Below are 8,728 nucleotides of genomic sequence, written 5' to 3' on the forward strand. Positions count from 1 at the left end.
GCAGTCCATATCCTGTCCAACATTCCAGCTATAGAACTAGTTAAAATCAATGGCTGCCATGCATGTCTATGATAAACGCAGCAGCAAATTAATACCAATTGGGGCAAGTGTATATAGTGTACAGGTCCTCTTTTGTTAAGCGGGGCATCTCTACATGTCGCTCACTCTCAGGATTCCCCCCTCTCCCGCTGTCTGGAGGACATGCCGGGTGAAACCTACTATGAGCGTTCAAATCCTAGCGGCGCTACAGCTCTGTTGTCTGTGCTGCTGGATGAGTTAACGCAGCCTTAATAGCCTGGCCTCTCGGCTGAAAACATTGTTTCAATAAGTGGATGCTTTGTAACATTTCCTGCTGCTCTGTCTCCTGGAGCTCATTTGTATGGCTACTGAGCGTCCTGTGAGTGAAAGTCCTTTATCAGACGTGGCTTCTATCCCATCGAAAGAAGCGGCCTTTCTGCATGTGTAAGAGGTCAATGTCCCATGCACCCCTCCCCCTCGATAAAGCCTATACAGCTATTAATAAGTATGTTGGGAGGAATACGTCCATTACTGCCCACTGCCATTCCTTTCAACTAGTAGCGTCTATAATAAATGCTGTCAGGACAGGAAGGGTCACTAAAGGCTTAGATCCCTTCTTTGTGCGCGTGTGCTCAATAGATGGAGGAGGGGGGAGGGGATGAAGCAGTTGATTTGAGCGGGCATTTTGAATGTGGGGGAGGGGATGAGAAGCAGTTGATTTGAGCGGGTATTTTGAAATGGTTTACTATTTGTTTTCAGCCAATCAGAACATACCACCCACTTGATGAACCAATGAAAACGCCGTATCGGCTATAAAGCCCAGGCTACAGCGAGCAGCGTTCATTCCCTTTCGTTTTGCTACAATGGCCAGAACTAAGCAGACAGCCCGTAAGTCGACCGGAGGCAAGGCTCCCCGCAAGCAGCTAGCCACCAAAGCTGCTAGAAAGAGCGCCCCAGCTACCGGGGGAGTGAAAAAGCCTCACCGTTACCGTCCAGGAACTGTGGCTCTCAGGGAGATCCGCCGTTATCAGAAGTCCACCGAGCTGCTCATCCGCAAGCTGCCCTTCCAGCGCCTTGTCCGTGAGATCGCTCAGGATTTCAAGACTGATCTGCGCTTCCAGAGCTCTGCTGTCATGGCTCTGCAAGAGGCTAGCGAGGCTTACCTGGTTGGTCTTTTTGAGGATACCAACTTGTGCGCCATCCACGCTAAGAGGGTCACAATCATGCCCAAAGACATCCAGCTGGCTCGTAGGATCCGAGGAGAACGTGCTTAAGTTGAAACCTGCTAACAAACACAAAGGCTCTTTTAAGAGCCACCAAATCTGCACTCGAACGAGCTCCAACACATTCATAAAAACGTGTCTTTTAGCCTGTGACTTTGAGCGGGCTAGCTAAGGAGCCCTCACACTACAATGCTCAAATGTCCCCACATATCCCATTTTCACGTCAGGCAACGATGTAGCCATCATCTCTGCTGGTCTATTTCACTGGCAATTTTACAATAACTTCACTATTTAGAATCCATCGTGTGGAGAGGCAGCAGGAAAAAGACTACTTTTTCGCTTAGAGGAGAATACATAGTTAACACAGGAGTGCATATGCAAAGCTAGTAACAATGTTTCTATTTAAGTGGCTGCAAGCATGTATTAAATGTAGGCAACAGTAACAATACACCAAAACCAGACCTTTCTTGACAGTGTGTGTACGTACTTGCTCATAATCTAAATGCACCTCACTATATCATAATTGTTTACATCCCCTACCATTAACAGAAGGCGGCTCCAAACCCTCCGATGGTTCAAACATGCGGTCTACAAATACAGTGTTTAGCAACCTTTCCCGTCTAGATGTTTGGGAGCAGCCTCTACTACTATCTCCTTCTCGGTGTATCTATGTAGATAGCAGGCAATTTATCAGGTGTGGAAGGGGTTAAAGTGATTAGGTTCAGTCTTTTAGTGAAAAAGTGGGTGGCCCTGAAAAGGGCCTTTGGGTTAATGGGGTGTGCGGTAAAGTCAAGCCCGAGTTTTAACCTCCGAAGCCATAGAGAGTGCGGCCCTGGCGCTTAAGAGCATAAACTACGTCCATGGCGGTGACAGTCTTCCTCTTGGCATGCTCGGTGTAAGTGACGGCGTCCCGGATGACGTTCTCCAGGAATACCTTCAGCACCCCGCGAGTCTCCTCATAGATGAGGCCGGAAATACGCTTCACGCCTCCCCTGCGAGCAAGGCGACGAATTGCAGGCTTAGTAATGCCCTGGATGTTGTCACGAAGAACCTTCCTGTGACGCTTAGCGCCACCTTTTCCGAGACCCTTTCCTCCTTTGCCTCTGCCAGACATGGTTCTGCTCTTCTTTCTGCACGAACGATATGAGATGCTGTGCAAAGCTCTTCCTTATATACTCCTCGGACAGACCGTATGGGGACCTGCAGCAAAGGAGGCGGGCGTTTTAAACACGCCCCTTCACTTTTTTTTTTCCTCTCAATAATATGCTTAACCCTCTCCTTCCGTGCTCGAAATGGTTCTGGCTTTTAAAACCAAAGCTGTTTATGCTTCAAAAGATTTCACAATCGTGAAGTCTTTTGAAGTATAATCATTTTATCATGTCTTTAGTGTTTCTTTGATAGTCGGCTTAGCTACTGCACAAGGTATCATTTCTTGGGCTTTATCACTCTTTGAATATCGAAATAAGCGCCCGTTTCACACGTGGAGAGAGGACGAGGACAGTCCCTTTTATTTTCACCATGTACAAAATCGCAATCCCTAAAATATGTTCTGCTTTATTATCTTACTGAAAAAGGCAATAACATTAAATCTAGTCTGGAAGGACACTGTGTGATATTCTATATATTATATGCGTTTCTCACTAAAACTGGCCTTTCGCAATTTAATGAAGAAACACCCTCAGTATCTTAGAACGGAGGGAATTTCTAAGCCAAAAAAAATAAAAAATCAACGCTCAAGTGTAGCACTGGTATACGGGGACTTAGCCACACCGACAAGATACATTCCTGTGTAATCTTTTCGAGCACTAGATGCTGGGATTACAGGATTCATTAGGTTATTCCTGACTTTAGAATGAGGGATGGAGGGGGAACGGTATGTGTGACATGACACCAAAACAAACACGTTGCCATCACTGATATATAGCTCTGAAATGAGAATGTGGTGGCTCTTACAAGAGCCTTTGGGGTTTGGAAAATAAAATTAAATGCGAGCAAGGCTTATTTCTTTTTGGGAGCTGCCTTTTTAGCCTTTGCAGGACTCTTTGCGGCTTTGGGTTTGGCTGCCTTTTTGGCAGGGCTCTTCACGGTCTTCTTAGCCGGGCTTTTCACTACCTTCTTGGGCTTGGCGGCTTTGACTTTCTTCGGACTTTTGGTGGCCTTTTTAGCGGAGGCGGCCGGCTTTTTGGCCTTTTTCGGGCTCTTTGCAGCTACCTTCTTAGGTTTGGCTGGAGACTTGGTGGCTTTCTTCGGGGCAGGCTTCTTGACTTTAGCCGGTGCCTTTTTCTTGGTAGCCTTGTCCTTGCTCTCCGATTGCTTTTTGTTGAGCTTGAAGGAGCCGGAAGCTCCGCTTCCTTTGACCTGGACGAGAGTGCTTTTAGTCACCAAGCCCCTGAGAGCCAGCTTGAGGCGGCTGTTATTCTTTTCCACATCATAACCAGAAGCAGCCAAAGCCTTCTTCAGAGCTGCCAGGGACACCCCGCTGCGCTCTTTAGAAGCGGACACAGCTTTGACAATGAGCTCGGACACGCTAGGACCGGAGGGCTTAGCGGCTTTCTTGACACCGGCTGCTTTCTTGGGCTGCTTCTTCTTGGAGGCGCTTTCTACCGCAGGTGCGGCGGCGGGAGCTGGGGCGGCTTCAGACATGGTCACTATTCTCTATGAAGATCAAGCAATAATACGCGCCCGCAGCAGCCTCCAAATTATACATCTCCAGCTAGCATCTTATTGGCTGATCTAACCACGCTCTGATTGGATACAGTCTTATGACACACCCTCCACTGTCCCTACTCCATCTTTTCACACTCTGCTCTCACACTTTGTTTCCGAATGGATAAAACGAATACATTTAGGTAAAATAAGAGGACGGAGGTCGATGCCATCTATCGTGGAATGTACTAAACTATCTAACCAAGAATTCATTAGCAGCTCCATGGGTCCCGAGGGTTGTCACGATCTAGCAGAGCCGGTGAAAGCTGACACATCTCCTTTGGGATGAGCCTGATGTTCTCCACAAACATTACTGTGATAACTATTAAAAGAATATATTCCAAGGTTTTCTTTCTCACTCTTATGCAAGAAAGGGAAGGGGCCCGTGTTATCAAGGTGGGTTGAAGCTCGTGTCGTAAAGAAACAGAGAAAGGGGATTTTGATCCTCGTTTGTTCAGACAGGTAGCTCAGGTAGGATGTAGTAAGATCATAGCAGAAGAGCTCTTAGTCGTGGCAATTTTTAAATTACATAATTACATAATTGTATGTTATATATCTATGTTTACCCTCTAACAACAATTAAGACCAGTTATATTAAAACACACACACTGTGCTCTCCAGAAATCCTTTATGAAGCCTGGTGTAGGTCTGGCACAGTAAACAACAGCAATGAGTTCCGCACTCTAGGGACTTTTTCCAAAACATCAAAAACTTTTCAATGCTATTTCAAATCATGATAAAAACATGACAGCAAAAATTGTCCTGATTTTAGCACCAAATTAGGAGCTAACATGTTGATCTGTGTGGCGGACCACCAGGGTATCACCTTCATGGATTCCCTTTCCCGTTGTATTAGCTAGTACAGCTTTCCACAAATACATTTGTCTAAACGTAATGCTGGGAGTCAGTGGCGTACACACGACCCATGGGGCCCCGGTGCTAAAATTGATCCGTGCCCTTCCCCCCGCACTTACTCTGCGCGGGCCGGGGTCGCAACAGATGGCGAGCAGCGTTCATTCCCTTTCGTTTTGCTACAATGGCCAGAACTAAGCAGACAGCCCGTAAGTCGACCGGAGGCAAGGCTCCCCGCAAGCAGCTAGCCACCAAAGCTGCTAGAAAGAGCGCCCCAGCTACCGGGGGAGTGAAAAAGCCTCACCGTTACCGTCCAGGAACTGTGGCTCTCAGGGAGATCCGCCGTTATCAGAAGTCCACCGAGCTGCTCATCCGCAAGCTGCCCTTCCAGCGCCTTGTCCGTGAGATCGCTCAGGATTTCAAGACTGATCTGCGCTTCCAGAGCTCTGCTGTCATGGCTCTGCAAGAGGCTAGCGAGGCTTACCTGGTTGGTCTTTTTGAGGATACCAACTTGTGCGCCATCCACGCTAAGAGGGTCACAATCATGCCCAAAGACATCCAGCTGGCTCGTAGGATCCGAGGCGAACGTGCTTAAGTTGAAACCTGCTAACACAAAACACAAAGGCTCTTTTAAGAGCCACCAAATCTGCACTCGAACGAGCTCCAACACATTCATAAAAACGTGTCTTTTAGCCTGTGACTTTGAGCGGGCTAGCTACGGAGCCCACACACTACAATGCTCAAATGTCCCCACATATCCCATTTTCACGTCAGGCAACGATGTAGCCATCATCTCTGCTGGTCTATTTCACTGGCGATTTTACAATAACTTCACTATTTAGAATCCATCGTGTGGAGAGGCAGCAGGAAAAAGACTACTTTTTCGCTTAGAGGAGAATACATAGTTAACACAGGAGTGCATATGCAAAGCTAGTAACAATGTTTCTATTTAAGTGGCTGCAAGCATGTATTAAATGTAGGCAACAGTAACAATACACCAAAACCAGACCTTTCTTGACAGTGTGTGTACGTACTTGCTCATAATCTAAATGCACCTCACTATATCATAATTGTTTACATCCCCTACCATTAACAGAAGGCGGCTCCAAACCCTCCGATGGTTCAAACATGCGGTCTACAAATACAGTGTTTAGCAACCTTTCCCGTCTAGATGTTTGGGAGCAGCCTCTACTACTATCTCCTTCTCGGTGTATCTATGTAGATAGCAGGCAATTTATCAGGTGTGGAAGGGGTTAAAGTGATTAGGTTCAGTCTTTTAGTGAAAAAGTGGGTGGCCCTGAAAAGGGCCTTTGGGTTAATGGGGTGTGCGGTAAAGTCAAGCCCGAGTTTTAACCTCCGAAGCCATAGAGAGTGCGGCCCTGGCGCTTAAGAGCATAAACTACGTCCATGGCGGTGACAGTCTTCCTCTTGGCATGCTCGGTGTAAGTGACGGCGTCCCGGATGACGTTCTCCAGGAATACCTTCAGCACCCCGCGAGTCTCCTCATAGATGAGGCCGGAAATACGCTTCACGCCTCCCCTGCGAGCAAGGCGACGAATTGCAGGCTTAGTAATGCCCTGGATGTTGTCACGAAGAACCTTCCTGTGACGCTTAGCGCCACCTTTTCCGAGACCCTTTCCTCCTTTGCCTCTGCCAGACATGGTTCTGCTCTTCTTTCTGCACGAACGATATGAGATGCTGTGCAAAGCTCTTCCTTATATACTCCTCGGACGGACCGTATGGGGACCTGCAGCAAAGGAGGCGGGCGTTTTAAACACGCCCCTTCACTTTTTTTTTTCCTCTCAATAATATGCTTAACCCTCTCCTTCCGTGCTCGAAATGGTTCTGGCTTTTAAAACCAAAGCTGTTTATGCTTCAAAAGATTTCACAATCGTGAAGTCTTTTGAAGTATAATCATTGTATCATGTCTTTAGTGTTTCTTTGATAGTCGGCTTAGCTGCTGCACAAGGTATCATTTCTTGGGCTTTATCACTCTTTGAATATCGAAATAAGCGCCCGTTTCACACGTGGAGAGAGGGCGAGGACAGTCCCTTTTATTATCACCATGTACAAAATCGCAATCCCTAAAATATGTTCTGCTTTATTATCTTACTGAAAAAGGCAATAACATTAAATCTAGTCTGGAAGGACACTGTGTGATATTCTATATATTATATGCATTTCTCACTAAAACTGGCCTTTCGCAATTTAATGAAGAAACACCCTCAGTATCTTAGAACGGAGGGAATTTCTAAGCCAAAAAAAATAAAAAAAAATCAACGCTCAAGTGTAGCACTGGTATACGGGGATTTAGCCACACCGACAAGATACATTCCTGTGTAATCTTTTCGAGCACTAGATGCTGGGATTACAGGATTCATTAGGTTATTCCTGACTTTAGAATGAGGGATGGAGGGGGAACGGTATGTGTGACATGACACCAAAACAAACACGTTGCCATCACTGATATATAGCTCTGAAATGAGAATGTGGTGGCTCTTACAAGAGCCTTTGGGGTTTGGAAAATAAAATTAAATGCGAGCAAGGCTTATTTCTTTTTGGGAGCTGCCTTTTTAGCCTTTGCAGGACTCTTTGCGGCTTTGGGTTTGGCTGCCTTTTTGGCAGGGCTCTTCACGGTCTTCTTAGCCGGGCTTTTCACTACCTTCTTGGGCTTGACGGCTTTGACTTTCTTCGGGCTTTTGGTGGCCTTTTTAGCGGAGGCGGCCGGCTTTTTGGCCTTTTTCGGGCTCTTTGCAGCTACCTTCTTAGGTTTGGCTGGAGACTTGGTGGCTTTCTTCGGGGCAGGCTTCTTGACTTTAGCCGGTGCCTTTTTCTTGCTCTCCGCCTGCTTTTTGTTGAGCTTGAAGGAGCCGGAAGCTCCGCTTCCTTTGACCTGGACGAGAGTGCTTTTAGTCACCAAGCCCTTGAGAGCCAGCTTGAGGCGGCTGTTATTCTTTTCCACATCATAACCAGAAGCAGCCAAAGCCTTCTTCAGAGCTGCCAGGGACACCCCGCTGCGCTCTTTAGAAGCGGACACAGCTTTGACAATGAGCTCGGACACGCTAGGACCGGAGGGCTTAGCGGCTTTCTTGACACCGGCTGCTTTCTTGGGCTGCTTCTTCTTGGAGGCGCTTTCTACCGCAGGTGCGGCGGCGGGAGCTGGGGCGGCTTCAGACATGGTCACTATTCTCTATGAAGATCAAGCAATAATACGCACCCGCAGCAGCCTCCAAATTATACATCTCCAGCTAGCATCTTATTGGCTGATCTAACCACGCTCTGATTGGATACAGTCTTATGACACACCCTCCACTGTCCCTACTCCATCTTTTCACACTCTGCTCTCACACTGTGTTTCCGAATGGATAAAACGAATACATTTAGGTAAAATAAGAGGACGGAGGTCGATGCCATCTATCGTGGAATGTACTAAACTATCTAACCAAGAATTCATTAGCAGCTCCATGGGTCCCGAGGGTTGTCACGATCTAGCAGAGCCGGTGAAAGCTGACACATCTCCTTTGGGATGAGCCTGATGTTCTCCACAAACATTACTGTGATAACTATTAAAAGAATATATTCCAAGGTTTTCTTTCTCACTCTTATGCAAGAAAGGGAAGGGGCCCGTGTTATCAAGGTGGGTTGAAGCTCGTGTCGTAAAGAAACAGAGAAAAGGGATTTTGATCCTCGTTTGTTCAGACAGGTAGCTCAGGTAGGATGTAGTAAGATCATAGCAGAAGAGCTCTTAGTCGTGGCAATTTTTAAATTACATAATTACATAATTGTATGTTATATATCTATGTTTACCCTCTAACAACAACTAAGACCAGTTATATTAAAACACACACACTGTGTTCTCCAGGAAATCCTTTATGAAGCCTGGTGTAGGTCTGGCACAGTAAACAACAGCAATGAGTTCCGCACTCTAG

The 8,728-nt window shown here is 46.7% G+C and overlaps 3 protein-coding genes across 3 annotated transcripts; 1 reads left to right on the forward strand and 2 right to left on the reverse strand.

The window, feature by feature from the left end:
• The first annotated feature begins 881 nt into the window (after positions 1-881).
• LOC134576794 (histone H3) lies at positions 882-1,292 on the forward strand. Its single transcript, XM_063435494.1, has one exon. It carries the CDS (start codon positions 882-884, stop codon positions 1,290-1,292), a length of 411 nt encoding a protein of 136 aa, XP_063291564.1.
• Positions 1,293-3,239: 1,947 nt separating this feature from the next.
• LOC134577128 (histone H1-like) lies at positions 3,240-3,884 on the reverse strand. The gene has a single exon (XM_063435789.1). It carries the CDS (start codon positions 3,882-3,884, stop codon positions 3,240-3,242), a length of 645 nt encoding a protein of 214 aa, XP_063291859.1.
• A 3,463-nt stretch (positions 3,885-7,347) lies between these two features.
• LOC134577767 (histone H1C-like) lies at positions 7,348-7,977 on the reverse strand. The gene has a single exon (XM_063436643.1). The coding sequence runs from the start codon at positions 7,975-7,977 to the stop codon at positions 7,348-7,350; it is 630 nt and encodes a 209-aa protein (XP_063292713.1).
• Between the last annotated feature and the right edge of the window lie 751 nt (positions 7,978-8,728).

Source organism: Pelobates fuscus, chromosome 11 (genome assembly GCF_036172605.1).
Source record: "Pelobates fuscus isolate aPelFus1 chromosome 11, aPelFus1.pri, whole genome shotgun sequence".
Taxonomy (NCBI): domain Eukaryota; kingdom Metazoa; phylum Chordata; class Amphibia; order Anura; family Pelobatidae; genus Pelobates; species Pelobates fuscus.

Excerpts from the sequence above, each read along its gene's own strand:
- LOC134577128 (XM_063435789.1), bottom strand. The coding sequence starts at position 3,884 with ATGTCTGAAGCCGCCCCAGCTCCCGCCGCCGCACCTGCGGTAGAAAGC.
- LOC134576794 (XM_063435494.1), top strand. The coding sequence starts at position 882 with ATGGCCAGAACTAAGCAGACAGCCCGTAAGTCGACCGGAGGCAAGGCT.
- LOC134577767 (XM_063436643.1), bottom strand. The coding sequence starts at position 7,977 with ATGTCTGAAGCCGCCCCAGCTCCCGCCGCCGCACCTGCGGTAGAAAGC.